Genomic DNA, 17423 nt, shown 5'->3' with positions numbered 1-17423 from the left:
AACCCGTGTCCCCTGCCTCGGCAGGCGGACTCTCAACCACTGCGCCACCAGGGAAGCCCTATTTTCTATTTTTTTAATTGTAGCTGTTGGGTATGAGGTAGTACCTGATCGTAGTTTTCATGTATATTTCCCTAATGATTAGTAACGTTGAACATTTTTTCATGTGCTCATTGGCCATCTGTGTATCTTCTTTGGAGAAATGTCTATTCAAGTCCTTTAACCAGTCTTGAACTGGCTTGTTTGTTTTCTGTTGTTGTCATTGTTGAGTTTTAGAAGTTCTCTCTCTATATTCTGGATATTAATCCTTTATCAGATATAAGGTTTGCAAATATTTTCCTCTCATTCTGTGGGCTGCCTTTTTGTACTGTGGATAGTGTCTTTGGTTGAAAAACATAAGTTTAAAATTTTCATGAAGTCCAGTTTCTCTACTTTTTCTTTTGTTACCCGTCCCTTTGGTGTCACATCCTAGGGCATTAACCATTTTTGCATCTAACTTTGCCACTTATTCCAATCTTCTTTTCTCCACTACTTGTACATACTAGTTTCTTATATCCTTTTTTTTTTTTTTTCTGGCTGCATTGGATCTTTGTTGCTGCACATGGGCTTTCTCTACTTGCGGCAAGCGGGGGCTACTCTTTGCTGCGGTGAGCGGGCTACTCATTGCATTGGCTTCTCTTGTTGTGGAGCACAGGCTCTAGGCATGCAGGCTCAGTAGTTGCGGCATGCGGGCCCTAGAGCGTGTGGGCTTCAGTAGTTGCAGTGTGTGGGCTCAGTAGTTGTGGCACACGGGCTTAGTTGCTCCGCGGCATGTGGGATCTTCCTGGATCAGGGATTGAACCCATGTCCCCTGCATTGGCAGGTGGATTCTTAACCACTGCGCCACTAGGGAAGTCCCTTATATCCTTTTTTGAATGAGGATATGAATCCTTTTTGGTCATCCTGCTGGTACCCTCATTAATGAGTTAATAGGTATTTGACACATGTTCAAAAAAGGATAATATTAGTTACCTTTTTCTATGTTTAAAAAAGGATCCCCAAACTAAGTGACTTAATAAAAATCATTAATTATCTCTCAGAGTTTCTACAAGTCAGAAATTTGGAAGTGCCTTGGTTGGATGCTTCTGTCTGGGGTCCCTCATGAGCTGGTAGTCAGATGTCAGCTGGGGCTGCAGTCATCTGAAGGCTTGAATGGGGCTGGAGAAGCTACTTCCAAAGTGGCTCCCTCACATGCTGTCTAGCAAGTTGGTGCTCACTGTTGCGCAGTGAGGATGTGTGACATGAGAGGAACCCTGAGGGTCACCCACAAGAGGCTGAGAAGGAGCAGCCAGACCAGCAGGATTAAACCAAGAGGATGAGGTGGCATCAAGGCCAAGGGAGAGAAGTTTACAGAGAAGGGCAAGCAACAGTAGCAACTGCTGCTGGGAAGTCAAACAACATACAGAGAAGCATCTACTGGATTTGGCAACAAAGAAGGAGGCTAGTTTTGAGATAGTGGTGGAACTGGAATCCAGGTTACAGGCTCTTTGGAAGGTCTGTCAGAGTTGAGATTGGATCCCAGAAATGTAAGGCTAGGGAGGCTACGTTAGAAGTTAGAAAAACCACAGACAAGGCTTAATATCATGACTGGGACACTGCAGAGCACATTTTGAAAGGCAACCCCAGTGAAGTCACATTTTGTTTCTTTACAAAAACTCTGCTCCCTTCCCCACGCTGACCTCTACCTGAACATAGTGGGGCTGACTCTGAGCTCTGTCAGTCATGGGTTAGATAAGAAAACCACTGCTCCAGGAGCTTGGCTTATACATCTTTGCACCCCTCAGAGCAACCAGCGGTTTCTTTAAAATATTTGAACAAAAGATCTTTTCTTTGGTTTTGCACAAGTCATCACATCCTCAGTAGAATTCTATTGCCATCTTCTCAGACAGCCCAGAACCTCCTGCCTGTTTCCTGTTACTCATTCTAACTGCTTAAAAGCCTTGGTCAGGAAAGTCCTGGTGACTCCTGTTCCTGTCTCCATTAACTCTCTGGGCCCATGTAAGCTTGTGTATGGGAAGGGCCAGCTGGTGTCCTACCCTGAAGGATCTCTCTAACCCTAGAAAAAGCAAACCAGGAGAAACCTCACCCTCCAGTCACCTCAGCACAGGGTAGTTAGTTCATCCCATCTCCTCTGTGGGCAAGTCCTTAGCGACAGCCAGCTGGGTTATTATGCCCAAGGCTCTCAGTGTAGGCCGAGGCCAACTTGGTTTTAACCAAAGGACTTGCTAAGCTAGTGCTTCTCAAACTCTAACATGCATGAGAACTACCCAGGGATCTTGTAAAAAGCAGGATCCGGGTTAGGAGTTGGGGCCTGAGATTCTGCATTTCTAGCAAAAGCTCTCAGGTGGAGCTGATGCTGTTCGGCCTCAGACCACACTTGATTAAGTCAGCGAGGCTCTGGGCGGTGTCACCTACATTCAGGAACCACCAGAGGATCCCAGGGGGTCACAGAAACAAATTCAGATGTCCCAGGATCCAAATGTTTCCAAGAACCCTGGTTTTCCTTTTATTCTGATCCTGTATTTTCTTTTTCAGCCTCAAGCAGCTTTAAAAACAAACAAACAGGAGGACAAAGCTCCTCTAGTCCTGACGTGGAAGAGAGAAACAGCTTGTCCCCTCTCATTGAGGAGACAAGCTGGAAGAACTCATTCCAGCCATGAGCTTGTCCCATGAGGCCAAAGAGAGAACAAGTCAGGGCTGGACCGTGGGTTCACCGAGGGTCTCGGGAAGTTCCCGCGAGGCCTCGTGCGGGGCCTCCTCCAGGACCTTCTCTTGTCGCCTCCCAGGCTCGGGGAAAACCACCCTGCTGGACGCCATGTCCAGGAGGCTGCGGCGCACGGGTACCCTGCTCGGGGACGTGTTCGTGAACGGCCGGGCGCTGCGCAGGGAGCAGTTCCAGGACTGCTTCTCCTACGTCCTGCAGGTGTGCGCGTCCCCGGCCCCTGCCCGGCTGCCCGCTGGCCCCGCAGCCAGCGAGGGGGCTGCTGACACATCCCTCCCCTGCAGAGCGACACTGCTGAGCAGCCTCACGGTCCGCGAGACGCTGTGCTACACGGCGCTGCTGGCCATCCGCGGCGGCTCCCAGGTCTTCTTCCAGAAGAAGGTGGGTACCGCCCCGGGGCCACCCAAGGGATCACCCCTATGTGGCTTTGCACCCCTTCGTCCCTCCGCTTGCCCCTTCCTCCCCTTCACTCTTCACCCTTTAAGAGTCAAGGGCTGCGCTGGCAGCCACTAGTCACAGGTGGCTTTGGGGCACTTGAAACTGACTAGACCTACTTGAGATGTGCTGTGAGTGTAAAATACACACCAGATTTCAGGAACTTAGTCTGGGACCACAGAATGTGAAATATCTCATTAACAACTTTTAAGATATTGATTGTTGGTCAAAATGGAAATAGTTTGGTTGTATTGGGTTAAAGAAACTATACCACTAAAATTCATTTCATCTGTTTCTTTCCACTCTCTAAAATGTGGCCACTGAAATATTTAGATTCTAAATGTGGCTTGCGTGATATTTCTGTTGGGTGGTGCTGTCCTGAGAGCTCTGTGTTTGAAGTGTGTCTGTAAGTTATAAACTGGGTTCCTTTTAAAGTCCTTAAAGAGATTCCAATAAAGATTGGCTTTATTTTTAATTACTTTTGATAGCTGGATTATATTTGATGCAAAACCACAGTGAGATTGGGCCACATGGGACTCCAGGACTTATTTGGGTTACATAGGGGAAGCCAGGTTTAGTTCAAACCAAATTGATTTTTTTTACATGTAAAACATTTATTATAATAAAGTTTCAAAAACCAAAGACTAAAAAAATAAGCTATATCGTAACTATGCCTTAGGGGGGGTTTCTCTATGGGCTGGACTGACTGTAGCATCTGGAAACAGGAGTCCAACAAAATCTGCATAGTTTCCTGTTGACTTTCCCTGAAGCAAGTTGAAACAGTTTTCTGTTGCTGTAAGGACTTCTGAAAAAAAATTCATGTCAATATTATTTATTTTAATCTGATACATATATTGTGATTTAAACCAAATTGGATTCTCTTGTAATAGGCGTGCTTTCCCTAGGATGTGGTGAGTCTGGAAGTGGCCCAAGCACTCAAGGGAAGTCTGTTGCCTCTCCCCTGCCATCCTCAGCCCATGAATTGGGACACAGCCCAGCAGTGACCAGCCTTCCTGGACATTGTATCTCTTACAGGTGGAGGCAGTCATGGCAGAGCTGAGTCTGAGCCACGTGGCAGATCGACTGATTGGCAACTACAACTTTGGGGGAATTTCCCATGGTGAGAGGCACCGGGTCTCCATCGCAGCCCAGCTCCTCCAGGATCCCAGTAAGTGGGACCCAGAACTGCTACTGGCTGCTGCCTGTCATCTTCCATGTGTCTGCAGACATTTTCAGCCCTTTCTTCTCAGTCTTCATTTGGAAAGGGCTTGGTTGGTTGGGAACTGAAGTCACTGAGGTTTCTCAAACTGGGGACCCAGTTTCTTTGGAAATCTAAGTAGTTCCTGATGCGATTCCATCACCCAGGTACAAAAGAGCTGTTGGACTTGGAAGCACTGCGTCTGTGTTAAATGTTCAGTTAGGGTCTTCCATGAATGCCCTGTCCCTCCTTACTTCTTACTAGAGCAGCACCACCGTGTCTACTCTGGAAAGCCAGTGAGTTCTGCTGTGACTAGAAGTATTTATGAAACGGCAGGAATTAAAATAGGATTTTAAGTGATACATGAGATAGTATATATATTGGAAGGAGGGGCTATCAAGATGGGGTAGCCAGTCACCTGCCTCTCCTGCCTGGCTTCATTCTCCCCACTGTCTGGGGAAACCTTGCCACTTACATACACTTGGAAGAGGACATGATACATTTGGATACTTTCTTCACATTGGGGTAGACCAAGACTGCCTGCTCTTCAGAACAAATAAGAGGGATGTTCTTAAGAACAGGCTACACAAAGTACCCTGTACCTTTTGGGTAGAAATAAGCTACAGTTAAACCCTCTAAAGAATCCAAATGCCTGTCCCATCTCGGACTTTGTTTCACAGGTCAGAGTTTTCTGCAGTGCAAAGACGCAGTTGGTGTTGGAAAGTGCTAGACATGAAGTGACATTATGTCTTTTTAAAAAATTTATTCAAGTATAGTTGATTTACAATGTTGTGTTAATTTCTGCTATACAGCAAAGTGATTCAGTTATACACACACACACACATATATACACATTGTTTTTCATATTCTTTTCCATTATGGTTTATCACAGGATACTGAATATGGTTCCCTGTGCTATACAGTAGGACCTTGTTGTTTATCCATCCTATGTATAATAGTTTGCATCTGCTAATCCCAAATTCCCGATCCACCCTCCCCTACTCACCCTCTCCCTTGACAACCACGAGTCTGTTCTCTATGTCTGTGAGTCTGTTTCGTAGATAAGTTCATTTATGTCATATTTTAGATTCCACATATAAGTGATATCATACTTGTCTTTCTCTGTTGGACTTACTTCTCTTACTGTGATAATCTCTAGGTCTATCCATGTTGTGAGATTTTGCCTTTTTAACCAGCCTCCTCTCAGCCTTTTAGAAACACCTGGGTGCCAGCCTGCCAGCCCTCGTTCCCTGTTAGGGTCCCCTGGATGGAGCCCAAACAGTCTATAGTGCCACACGAGAGGCCTGACGTGGTTGCTGCCTTGTCCCTTCAAGGATTCAGGCTGGGATGTGCTCTGGAGCTGGGAGTTGGGCCCTTCCAGGGCAGGTGCTTTCTCCTGGGCTCAGGCTAAAGTACTGCTCACTGCACACTGTTTGGATGGGATAAGACAGCTCAACAAGGAACTGTTCAAATTTCTGAGGCTAGAGCACAGAGCCCAGGCTCAGCAGTGACTCAGATGTCTGACCTTCCTTTGCCGCAGAGGTCATGCTTTTTGATGAGCCAACCACAGGCCTGGACTGCGTGACTGCAAATCAGATCGTTGTCCTCATAGCAGAGCTGGCTCGCGGGGGCTGCATCGTGACCCTTACTATCCACCAGCCCCGCTCCGAGCTCTCCCAGGTGAGGGGGATGTCTGTTGTTCCAGCTCAGCCCATCCAGGGTGGGTATAGGTGTGCCAGGCTGGGGATCTCGGAGTAGAGATTAGTACTTAAACCAGAGCAATCCTGATGGGAAGGGCCAAGGATGGAAACTCAGTTCTTTTAGCACCTATCATATACCAAATACCTTCTATACACTAGCTCTTTTAATCCACACAACAACCCTATGCGGTGGGTACCAGCATTTTCACTTTACAGAGGGGAAGAGTGAGACTTAGAAATGATCCAAAATTGAGCCAATATCACAGTTAATAAAAAGCTGGAATTGGCATTCATATTCCAGTTGGCTTTCAAGTCTGTGTTTTTCCACCAAATCATATAGATTTCCTTCCCCAAAAATCTCACCTTAATCTCCTAGGATCCTTTTAGGGAGCTATTATTTGCCTTTTATAGATGAGGATCTGAGATTTGAAAAAATTTTTTCGGTCCAGGGTCACTCATTCTGGGGCATGGTGGGGCCTCAAACCTATAGGTCCTCCTACCAGTTCCATGAGCTGTCCTCTATCCTAGACATGATGCTGGGTGCAGGCTGGGAGGCAGCAGGACCCACAGTGGCAACCCAGGCTGGAAGGAAGAGGGATGCATTTTGAGAGGTTCTGATGGCCGCAGTAAGAGTACTGATGTATGGCTGAGACAGTCAAAGGACTGACTACTTGAGACTTCTTTTCCATAAGGATGGAAAAGGACAGACACTAACACTGTCTGTCGTTCAATCAGCTCTTTGATAAAATTGCCATTCTGAGCTGCGGAGAGCTGGTTTTCTGCGGGACACCGGTGGAAATGCTTGATTTCTTCAGTGGCTGCAGTTACCCTTGTCCCGAACATTCAAACCCTTTTGATTTTTATGGTAAGTTTTTCTTTTACAGTCCCCATCATATATGTTTTTTAAACTTTATCATCTCAGATTTCTGCCTAGATGACACCAACACAAGTGGGTTTTATTTCTTCTTTTGTTTTGGTGTTTTTACTCTTCAAAAAATTAATTTGGCTGAGCCAATTAACTTGCCATAGATGACCTATCAGAATGAGGTGGGGGATCTCTTTTTTTTTTTTTTTTAACATTTTACCACTACTCTTCACTTTAAAAAAAAAATTTATTTATTTTATTTATTTATTTTTGGCTGCGTTGGGTCTTAGTTGCTGTGCGCGGGCTTTCCCTAGTTGCGGTGCGTGGGCTTCTCATTGCGGTGGCTTCTCTTGTTGTGGAGCAAGGCTCTAGGCACATGGGCTTCAGTAGTTGTGGCACGCGGGCTCAGTAGTTGTGGCACACGGGCTTAGTTGCTCTGCGGCATGTGGGATCTTCCTGGACTAGGCCTTGAACCCGTGTCCCCTGCACTGGCAGGTGTGCCACAAGGAGAGTCCCGGGGATCTCTCTTGAAATGATGCACTTCTACTTTGTCAGAGAAAAATTAGCTGAACTTCTGAATTCTCCCAGACAGGCCTATCAGGATCTTCATGGCCCTGCTGTGGTAGCTTTAAAATATTCTGATTTTATAGGTGGGGATTAACAACAGGTATTATTTTGATGAGATGAGGTATTATGGTTAGCACTCCTAAATCAATGATGGAACATATATTATTAGTCACTGTGTATATATGTGCATTTAAAAACACATGGGTCATTTTTTTGTGGGAAAAAAAATTTCAGTGGACCTGACATCAGTGGATACCCAAAACAAAGAACGGGAAATAGAAACCTACAAGAGAGTCCAGATGATTGAATCTGCCTACAAAGAATCAGCAATGTGTCGTAAAACCTTGGAGGATATTGAACGAACAAAACACCTGAAAACATTACCAGTGATTCCTTTCAAGACCAAAGATTCTCCTGGACCCCTTTCTAAACTGTGTGCTCTCTTGAGGTAAGAGCCTCACCCCATTTTAGATAGGTAGACATCCACCCATTAAAATAAAGCAATTAAAACGGGGTTGTTTGGCTTTCAGGAGAGTGACGAGAAACTTAATGAGAAATAAGCTGGCGGTGACTATGCGTCTCACTCAGAATCTGGTCGGGGGTTTGTTCATCGTTTTCTTCCTTCTACGGGTCCAGAACGACGTGCTAAAGGGTGCCATCCAGGACCGTGTGGGTCTCCTGTACCAGTTTGTGGGTGCCATCCCGTATACAGGCATGTTCAACGCTGTGAACTTGTGTGAGTGCCCTGCCCAGGAGGTGGGCCCCCGGGGTCGGGGGAGCTTCTCTCTCCCTGAATATCTCCTTTCTCCAGCCGACACCTTGCAAGACTCCACCATTATAGGGGTATTTCTCTGAGCTCAACCTGGCCCCCTCCAGGTTCTCTCTCTGGGACAAGGTAACTCGTGAATTAGTAACACCTTAGTGGGAATCAGCTCACCAAGTGGATCTCCCTGAGCATCTCTGAGGATCCAGGGAAGCATGAAGTTATGAGGAGACGATGCAGCAGGGTTTGGGCAGGGTTTTTAGAAGATCAGCCCTGGTATCTTCTCTTATCCATTAGGAGGCACAGCCCATGGGGGCCCGGATGCCTGGCCAACTTTGCACTGTTAACGTTCTTTTTGGAGTCTATTTTAGGACAGCCAACACCTGGTTTTCAAACTCAGTGGGAATCCAAAAGCAATACCTAGTTGCCTGATGTTCTGTGCCAACACCCTGCAAGAAAAGAGGACAGAGTGCCTCACGTCACTCATTTGTGTCCCTTTGCATGTGTGTTCTTGAATTGGTGACACCCCTCCCCCCCACTTTAGAGGGACGGAAATGAATTGTGACAGCTTTTTTTTTTTTTTGCGGTACGCGGGCCTCCCACTGCTGTGGCCTCTCCCGTTGCGGAGCACAGGCTCCGGACGCGCAGGCTTAGCGGCCATGGCTCACGGGTCCAGCCGCTCCGCGGCATGTGGGATCTTCCCAGACCGGGGCACGAACCCGCGTCCCCTGCATCGGCAGGCGGACTCTCAACCACTGCGCCACCAGGGAAGCCCTGTGACAGCTTTTGTAATCCTACTGTAATTCAGGTAGAGTGTGGATTTCTGGGGTGGGGGTATTTATAGTTCTATGGATGTCAGGTTCCTTTTCTCCATGACTAGGGGGCCCCAGCTGGTCCTCACCATCCAGTGCTGATAGATCTCAAGTTCAGCCTGGGCTAGCACCCCACCTCCTCCAGCTGTGTGGTGACCGGCTGTTCTGCAACCTGCCTCCCATGCCCAGTTCCTGTGTTGCGAGCCGTCAGCGATCAGGAGAGCGAGGATGGCCTGTACCAGAAGTGGCAGATGCTGCTAGCCTACGTGCTGCACGTGCTCCCCTTCAGTGTCATTGCCACCATGATCTTCTGCAGCGTGTGCTACTGGTAAGGAAGAGGGTGTCCAGAGGCCTTCAGTTTTCCCGGGCCATGCTTCCCAGATGGTGGGGTCCCAGATGGCCAGTGGGAACTGTGGGGGGAGAGCCCCAGGGTAAACAGCTCCCTGCTCTGGAGGGTCTGTCTTTGCCCACCAATGTCCAGTACAGTGTCCTGTCCTTCAGGACAAAGAGAGGAACCCCCACTGTGGGCCACACGGGACCTGAGAGCAGACCCTCAAGACTACACGCACCAGGGAATAACGTGTCCCGCATTCGCTGCGAGGCCTGGCCTGAGGGGAGGGCTCTGGAGTAGCTGGGACCAGGTGCAGAGGCAGCGAGGCTGTCCACCCAGTTCAGCGTGGCTCCCAGGCTGCTGTGAGCTGGAGCGGCAACGCTGCCTGAGGTTTCATTTGACCGACCTGGGGCATCGTGGTTGGGCTGGGGTGACGGGGGGGTGGAGGAATCAAGAGTGACTATGGGAAGAGGGCTTTGGAGAACCATGAAGCATCCCTGATGCTGGGTTTTGATTGGTTTGTAGACAGTGCTTTTTATTTCATAGAACTTTTTACAGATGCAAATCTGAAAATGTGTACAGTTATTTGTTGATTTGTTGTCATAGGGAGGTGTACCTTCCCTAATCCCTCTGGCTTTCCCTTAAGAAACGATGGGGGGAATCATCCGGCATTCTGTGATTCCAGTGGTGAAAGGTGCCCAGCTTGTCGTTCCAAGAGAGGACTTCAGGCGGTTCTGGAGACACTGTCTTCCTTCAGGGCACTGGATTCATGTGTAGGTGCTTCTACCCATAACCAGTATAAAGACCCCATAGTATGCGATATGAATAATTATAATGGATCAAGTGAAATACAAGTAGAAGATAAGTGAGGGCCTGGTTTGAGCTCCAAGATGAAGAGTTAGGAGGTCTTATTGTGCAGACTCTTAGACGTTGTTGTCACCCTGGGGAGTGACAGAGGCAAAGCTGCTCGCTCTGGTTAGCAAGAGGGCGGACTCTCGCAACCAAGGGCGATGGCAGGGACCACATGGCCCTCCTTCCTGGCCTTGATGAAGCCTCCTTATCGTCTGACACTCAGGGACATGCTGAATCTCTGATCTGTGATGTAAATAAACCACAGGCCCGTCTAGTTTAGGCTAAATGATCCAGGAGCAGATTTTTTTAAAGTGACCATTTTTGAGTAAGCCAAGGTTGGTTGGAAATTGAGAACCTTGTTAATTTAGAACCTTGCTCCTCAATGTGGCCCACGAAGCACGGTGTCAGTGTTACCTTGGGGCTTGTTTAACCTGCAAAATCTCATGCCCAGCCCTGCTGAATTGGATTCCACATTTTACATGATCCCCCAGGTGATTTATATGCACTTTAAAATTCGCAAAGCACTGATTTTGAAGACCATACGATATTTGTAAAACTGCCCATGAGAAAGAGTTCTGTACGATTTTAGAAAACAGGGCAGTTTTAAACTAGGTTCAGTATTGTCATGACTCTTTTTGACAAAAGCATAATCATTTCTAGTGGTGGCAGCACAGCTGTTAGCAATGTAGCAAATACTTTGATTCAATGATAGAAAAGTTTGTTGAATGCCTACTAGGTGCCAGGCACAGTGCCAGGTGCAGCTGCGGATTTAAAGGGGAGTAAACTGAAGGGGCTGCCCTCAAGCTTGTTCTGAACTGACACGGCCCTGAAAGCCGGAGTGTTTTCTGACTCAGCAGCACATCAGACTTGAACTCACTCAGTAGCAAAATCCGATCTGAACCAACGTGAGGTTCATTGTACTTTTCCCATAGCAACATTCCTGTTTAGTAGATATGTTACAGGTTGAGTCCCAGACCCCACTGCAGCAACTATGGTCTACACAGTGTGAACGAAGTCTTTCCCAAATCTGTAAATTGCCACATTCCAAAACACATCTGGCCCTAAAGTATTTCAGATGATGGATTGTGGACATAAATCTCCAGATGACTTTAATTCAAGGAAGTGTAAGATTAATATTATAAAGAAGCACAAACACGGTGCTGAGGAATATAACAATGATGGCTGACACACGTGAGCACTTGCTTTTATGTCAGGCACTAAAATGTTTAAATATATCAATTCATGTAATCCTTGGCACCATTCTGTAAAGGTGGCATTATTAATTATCCTTGTTTGAAGACGAGGAAGCTGAGGCACAGATGGGGAATGTCTCTTCCCCATCTCACAGTCATTATCACAGTGAATTACAAAGGAGACTAAGGGTCCATTTGGCTGGATGGGGAGAGGGACTCTTGGAGGCTTTATAAAGGAGAACTTGAGAGATGAGCAACATTTGAATAGATGGAAAAGGAGCAAGGGCATTTCAGGGGAAGAAAGAGAAGGAGCATAGGTTCAGAAGCAAAAACACACAAGACCTTTCCAGAGAAAAAGTTCAGTTGTGCTGTGGGGAAAGGAGGACTGGAAGGAATAATGGAAAATATGACTGACAGCCTTGGAGCCTGATAGGTGAGGTGCTGAATGCCAGGCTAAGGGGCTGAAGAGGATTAGATACCGTTACATAGTAGAGGATTTTGATCCCCAGGGAGTGACCCATCTGTGTTGGACTCTGGGGGGTGAGGCTGGCATCACTTTCGTCTCAGACTGGAGAGTTAGGGCAGAGGGGCTGAACAGCCCAGTGAGGAGCCTTGGTTAACAGTCTGGGAAAGGCAGAGGCTCTGGTGAAGAGAGCAGCAGTGGCAACAGAAAGGGGGTTTCACTTTGAGATGCTGGGAAAGTAGAATCGAACGGACTTAGAACTGGAATGGATTTGCTGGGGGGTAAAGAGAGTCATGGATGATGCCTGAGTTTTCAGCCTGGGAGGATGGGAAGGGGACAGTATCCTTATCAAGTTTGCGAGGAAAGAGAATGGATTTGGTTTTGAATATGTTGCATCTGGGATGCTACAGGACACCCAACAGGAGATGGCAATCTGAGGTCAATCTGAGGCACAATAGGTTGGTGTAGAAAGAAAAGGCAAGAGGAGAGGAGAGGCCTGGGAATGGATTCTGTAGGAGAGAATGTCAGGGAGGAAGCGGTCTGAGGGTGATATCTTAAGAGGCACATTCAGAGGGTGGGAAGAGGGAAGCAATCCGGCGAGAGAGGCAGAGAGGTGATTAGAGTGGTGGAAAGAGAAGCAGGATCGGGCAGCGTCAGAGAAGGCAAGAGAGGAGGGAGTTTCACGAAGGTGTAGTGAACCCGTTCAGTACTGCAGAGGTTCAAGGAGGTGAGGCATAGGTTTAGGAGGTCACTGGTGCTCTTCCATAAAAGAGGTTCAGTAGAGTGGTGGGGGTGCCAGTCAGGTTTCCCAGGGAACAAGGAGTGAGATGGGAGAAGCAGGTGCTGTTTGAGAAGCTTGGTGGTACAGGGGAGGATGAAGAGGGGGCAGTTGCTTAAAAGGTTACCAGACTCAAGGAGTGGTTATTTTACAATACGGTAAGTAAGACCATTAGGGAAAACCATTAGATTGAGAGTAGATGAAACTACAGAAAAATTGGGTAATTCGCAGATCAAGTTTCCAGATTAGACCAAGGCAGAAATAGGAAAATCAGATTAACATAGTACCAAAGATGCAAGTAGACAGGATAAAGCTTGGCAAAGATGGGGTAAGAGATAGAGACAGGGAGAAAGAGAGGAGATGCAAAGTAGGGAAGATAAAGATAGAAATTCACAAAATGGGAGGTAAATCCATCTGCTGAGCACTGGGGAGAGAGTTTGAAATTCCCTGGGAAGAGAGCGTAGTTTAAAGTAGAAGCTTTTATTAGCCATGATGGGACATGACATTGGAACCCAATAAGCAATGAGGAAGAATTAGGGGTCCAGGAATCAGCTGAGGCAAAGTGGCAGAATGGATCCAATTAGCACAGCTTAATTAAGAGAGCAAGGTCCCCAGGTGGGGAATTGGTAGGGCAAAGAATAGCAGAAGGGATGAGGATCTGAGGCATTGAGGGCTTTGGGGAAATGGGAGACGGGAGGAGGCCATGATCAGAAGGGGCATTTTCAGAATGTGAAATCTTGGACGTGGAACAGTTTAGAGTAACAAGTAACATTTAAATCCAAGACATAGTGAGTCATCAAGATTAGGTGGGTGGAGCCACTGGAATTGATCAGGTTACCTAATTAGGAGGCACTGGTGTTGATGGATTATCAAGGTTAAAAACCTTCAGGATAATGATGGTGGACAGGAGTGCAAAACTGACCCTGGTCTAAAAGCTACAAAATCATCAAAGGTGAGAGAATGTCTTAAAAGTCACAGAGGACTGCCTTGAGGCAGAGAATTAGTAGTAGAAGCCAACTTCCTGATTTGTATAGGGGGAAAGGCAGATGGCCTTGAAGAGTGGTAGGGAGGGGTGAGTGTAAGACATGCCAACTCCTCTTACTCTACAAATGGAAGAAAGAGTAGCCATGTCTAAGGGTTGTTGAGGACGTGCTATCACCAGGGAAATGTTATTTGGTGAAAGGAATGTAAGAGGTTAAGGGGCATGGATATAGAGTGGCTTGTTTACAAGAACATGAAGGTCAAATCAGTGGAAGGGGTTGGTAGAATAAAAGACAAGAATGGAATGGAACAGGCCTGGGGAGGGCTAATCCGTTGGAGGATGAAAGCAGTGAAGGGTTTTCACGCTGGCAGTAACCCCATGTAACAAGGATGAGGTTCAGGGAAGGAGGGGCTGAGAAGCAGGTTGGGTGAGTCCTTAGCATTAGGGTAGTAGGCTAGCTAGGGTGGGAGCAGTGCCAGCCAGGCAGAATGTGTTGCTTATGGAGAAGCCTTGACAGTTCAGCCCTACTTACTGCAGTTGGTTGTGACCATCCTCTGAGTATTAGTATTTTTCTGTGAGAGCTGAGGGGCTGTAAAAAGGAAAAGGTGGCTCCATTGACTTGGGGCCAACAGAAACAATTTGAGAGACTAAATGGCCTCAAATGTTGGCCCTGTTCCGAAAAGGCCTTTCAAAGGGGAGTTTGGCCTGTCCTGCAGACTCTCCCCACCCACTTAACCACCATGGATTTATCCACAGAAGTCAAGTGTGGAATTTTTCTTAAATGATAACCCTTGGAGAGGAACTAAAGACCTTATGTTTTTCTAGGACTCTGACCTTATACCCTGAGGCTGCCAGATTTGGATATTTCTCTGCTGCTATCTTGGCCCCCCACTTAATTGGTGAATTTCTAACTCTTGTGCTACTTGGTGTGGTCCAAAACCCAAATGTGGTCAACAGCATGGTGGCCCTGCTCTGCATTGCTGGGGTGCTTGTGGGCTCTGGATTCCTGAGGTAAGATCTAATAATTCAAATGATTTAGACTGGTATGATTTGATGTTAATGATCACCTCATAATGATTATTATAAGGCATTGCAGAGAAGTGCTGTGTGATACTGTGATACTCTATCACCTTACAGTCCAGAGTATTTATAGTGCTTTCTAGTCAGTATTGCTTAGACTTTGAACTGTTCATTATTTGTTAAATAAAATGTCTTCAGAATGAGAATCAGGAAATGATGATTGAAGCATGTTATCACATGTCATAAGCCATTATAACAAGAGGAGGAAAACCAAGCTGTCCTCCAGAAATACTCACAGCCTGTTATAGGCTAAATAGCATGCATTTGGTTCATTTCTTCCCTGGCACTGTTGAGTTCCTATTCCAGCTCTCAATTCTCAGTTACTTTAAGAAAGTAAGAATAGTCAGATAAGAAAAGAGGCTGCAGGATAAAAGACTGCTCAAGAAAGCATCAGGACTAGAAGGACACACACCAAATGTAAACAGTAGTTATCTCTGGGTGATACCTATTTTAATTTTCTTCATATTTTCCTATATTTTGTGAATTTTCTATAATGGACAAGCATTACTTTATAACCAAGAAAAAATATATGTACACATACATACATATTGTGTATTTTTTAAAAGTAGCAGGAAGGGCAGAAAATTTTAGAAGGGTGAAAGTGGTTTCAGGTGGGTGATGTGAGTGGGATCCAGTAAGTAAACTATGGGTCCCTGAGAAAATGTGAAGACAGCTCTGTTTCTTTGACTTAAAAATCAAAGAAAAGGGCCCGGAGACCTTCAAGATGGCAGAGGAGTAGGACGTGGAGATCACCCTCCTCCCCACAAATACATCAGAAATACATCTACATGTGGAACAACTCCTACAGAACACCTACTGAATGCTGGCAGGAGACCTCAGACTTCCCAAAAGGCAAGGAACTCCCCACGTACCTGGCCATGTGGCTGACAGGGTCTTGGTGCTCTGGCCAGGTGTCAGGCCTGTGCCTCTGAGGTGGGAGAGCCGAGTTCAGGACACTGGTCCACCAGAAACCTCCCGGCTCCACGTAATGTCAAATGGTGAAAACTCTCCCAGAGATCTCCATCTCAGTGCTAAGACCCAGCTCCACTCAATGACCAGCAAGCTACAGTGTTGGACACCCTATGCCAAACAACTAGCAAGACAGGAATACAACCCCACCCATTAGCAGAGAGGCTGCCTAAAATCATGATAATGTCACAGACACTCCAAAACACACCACTGGACACGTTCCTGCCCACCAGAAAGACGATCCTCATCCACCAGAACACAGGCACCAGTCCCCTCCACCAGGAAGCCTACACAACCCACTGAACCAACCTTACCCACTGGGGGCAGACACCAAAAACAACGGGAACTACAAAGCTGCAGCCTGTGAAAAGGAGACCCCAAACACAGTAAGTTAAGCAAAACGAGAAGACAGAGAAACACACAGCAGATGAAGGAGCAAGACAAAAACCCACCAGACCTAACAAATGCAGAGGAAATAGGCAGTCTACCTGAAAAAGAATTCAGAGTAATGATAGTAAAGATGATCCAAAGTCTTGGAAATAGAATGGAGAAAATACAAGAAACGTTTAACAAGGACCTAGAAGAACTAAAGAGCAAACAAACAATGGTGAACAACACAATAAATGAAATTAAAAATTCTCAAGAAGGAATCAATAGCAGAATAACTGAGGCAGAAGAACGGATAAGTGACCTGGAAGATAAAATAGTGGAAATAACTACCGCAGAGCAGAATAAAGAAAAAACAATGAAAAGAACTGAGGACAGTCTCAGGGACCTCTGGGACAACATTAAACACACCAACATTTGAATTATAGGGGTCCCAGAAGAAGAGAAAAAGAAAGGGTCTGAGAAAATATTTGAAGAGATTATAGTTGAAAAATTCCCTAATATGGGAAAGGAAATAGTCAAGTCCAGGAAGTGCAGAGAGTCCCATACAGGATAAATCCATGGAGAAGCACACCAAGACAAATATTAATCAAACTATCAAAAATTCAATACAAAGAAAAAATATTAAAAGCAGCAAGGGAGAAGCAACAAATAACATACAAGGGAATCCCCGTAAGGTTAACAGCTGATCTTTCAGCAGAAACTCTGCAAGCCAGAAGGAAGTCGCAGGACATATATAAAGTGATGAAAGGGAAAAACCTATAACCAAGAATACTCTACCCAGCAAGGATCTCACTCAGATTCAATGGAGAGACTAAAACCTTCACAGACAAGCAAAAGCTAAGAGAATTCAGCACCACCAAACCAGCTCTACAACAAATGCTAAAGGAACTTCTCTATGCAGGAAACACAAGAGAAGGAAAAGACTTACAATAACAAACCCAAAATAATTAAGAAAATGGTAATAGGAACATACATATAAATAACGACTTTAAATGTAAATGGATTAAATGCTCCCACCAAAAGACATAGACTGGCTGAATGGATACAAAAACAAGACCCGTATATATGCTGTCTACAAGAGACGCACTTCAGACCTAGGGACACATACAGACTGAAAGTGAGGGGATGGAAAAAGATATTCCATACAAATGGAAATCAGAAGAAAGCTGGAGTAGCAATTCTCATATCAGACAAAATAGACTTTAAAATAAAGACTATTACAAGAGACAAAGAAGGACACTACATAATGATCAAGGGATCAATCCAAGAAGAAGATATAACAATTGT

General features: G+C 46.0%; 1 protein-coding gene across 1 annotated transcript in view; it reads left to right on the top strand.

The window, feature by feature from the left end:
* The window catches only part of ABCG5 (ATP binding cassette subfamily G member 5), a 38202-nt gene that overhangs the window by 5520 nt on the left and 15259 nt on the right, over positions 1-17423 (top strand). Inside the window, 9 exon segments of the mRNA XM_024753461.1 lie at positions 2823-2961; positions 3043-3139; positions 4229-4361; positions 5932-6071; positions 6827-6956; positions 7758-7971; positions 8054-8259; positions 9288-9426; positions 14523-14708. Of these exon segments, the coding sequence (XP_024609229.1) occupies positions 2823-2961; positions 3043-3139; positions 4229-4361; positions 5932-6071; positions 6827-6956; positions 7758-7971; positions 8054-8259; positions 9288-9426; positions 14523-14708 (1384 nt within the window).

The sequence above is a fragment of the Neophocaena asiaeorientalis genome, unplaced genomic scaffold, assembly GCF_003031525.2.
Source record: "Neophocaena asiaeorientalis asiaeorientalis breed wild unplaced genomic scaffold, Neophocaena_asiaeorientalis_V1.1 scaffold171, whole genome shotgun sequence".
Taxonomy (NCBI): Eukaryota; Metazoa; Chordata; class Mammalia; order Artiodactyla; family Phocoenidae; genus Neophocaena; species Neophocaena asiaeorientalis.
This window is presented reverse-complemented; position numbering and strand designations above follow the sequence as displayed.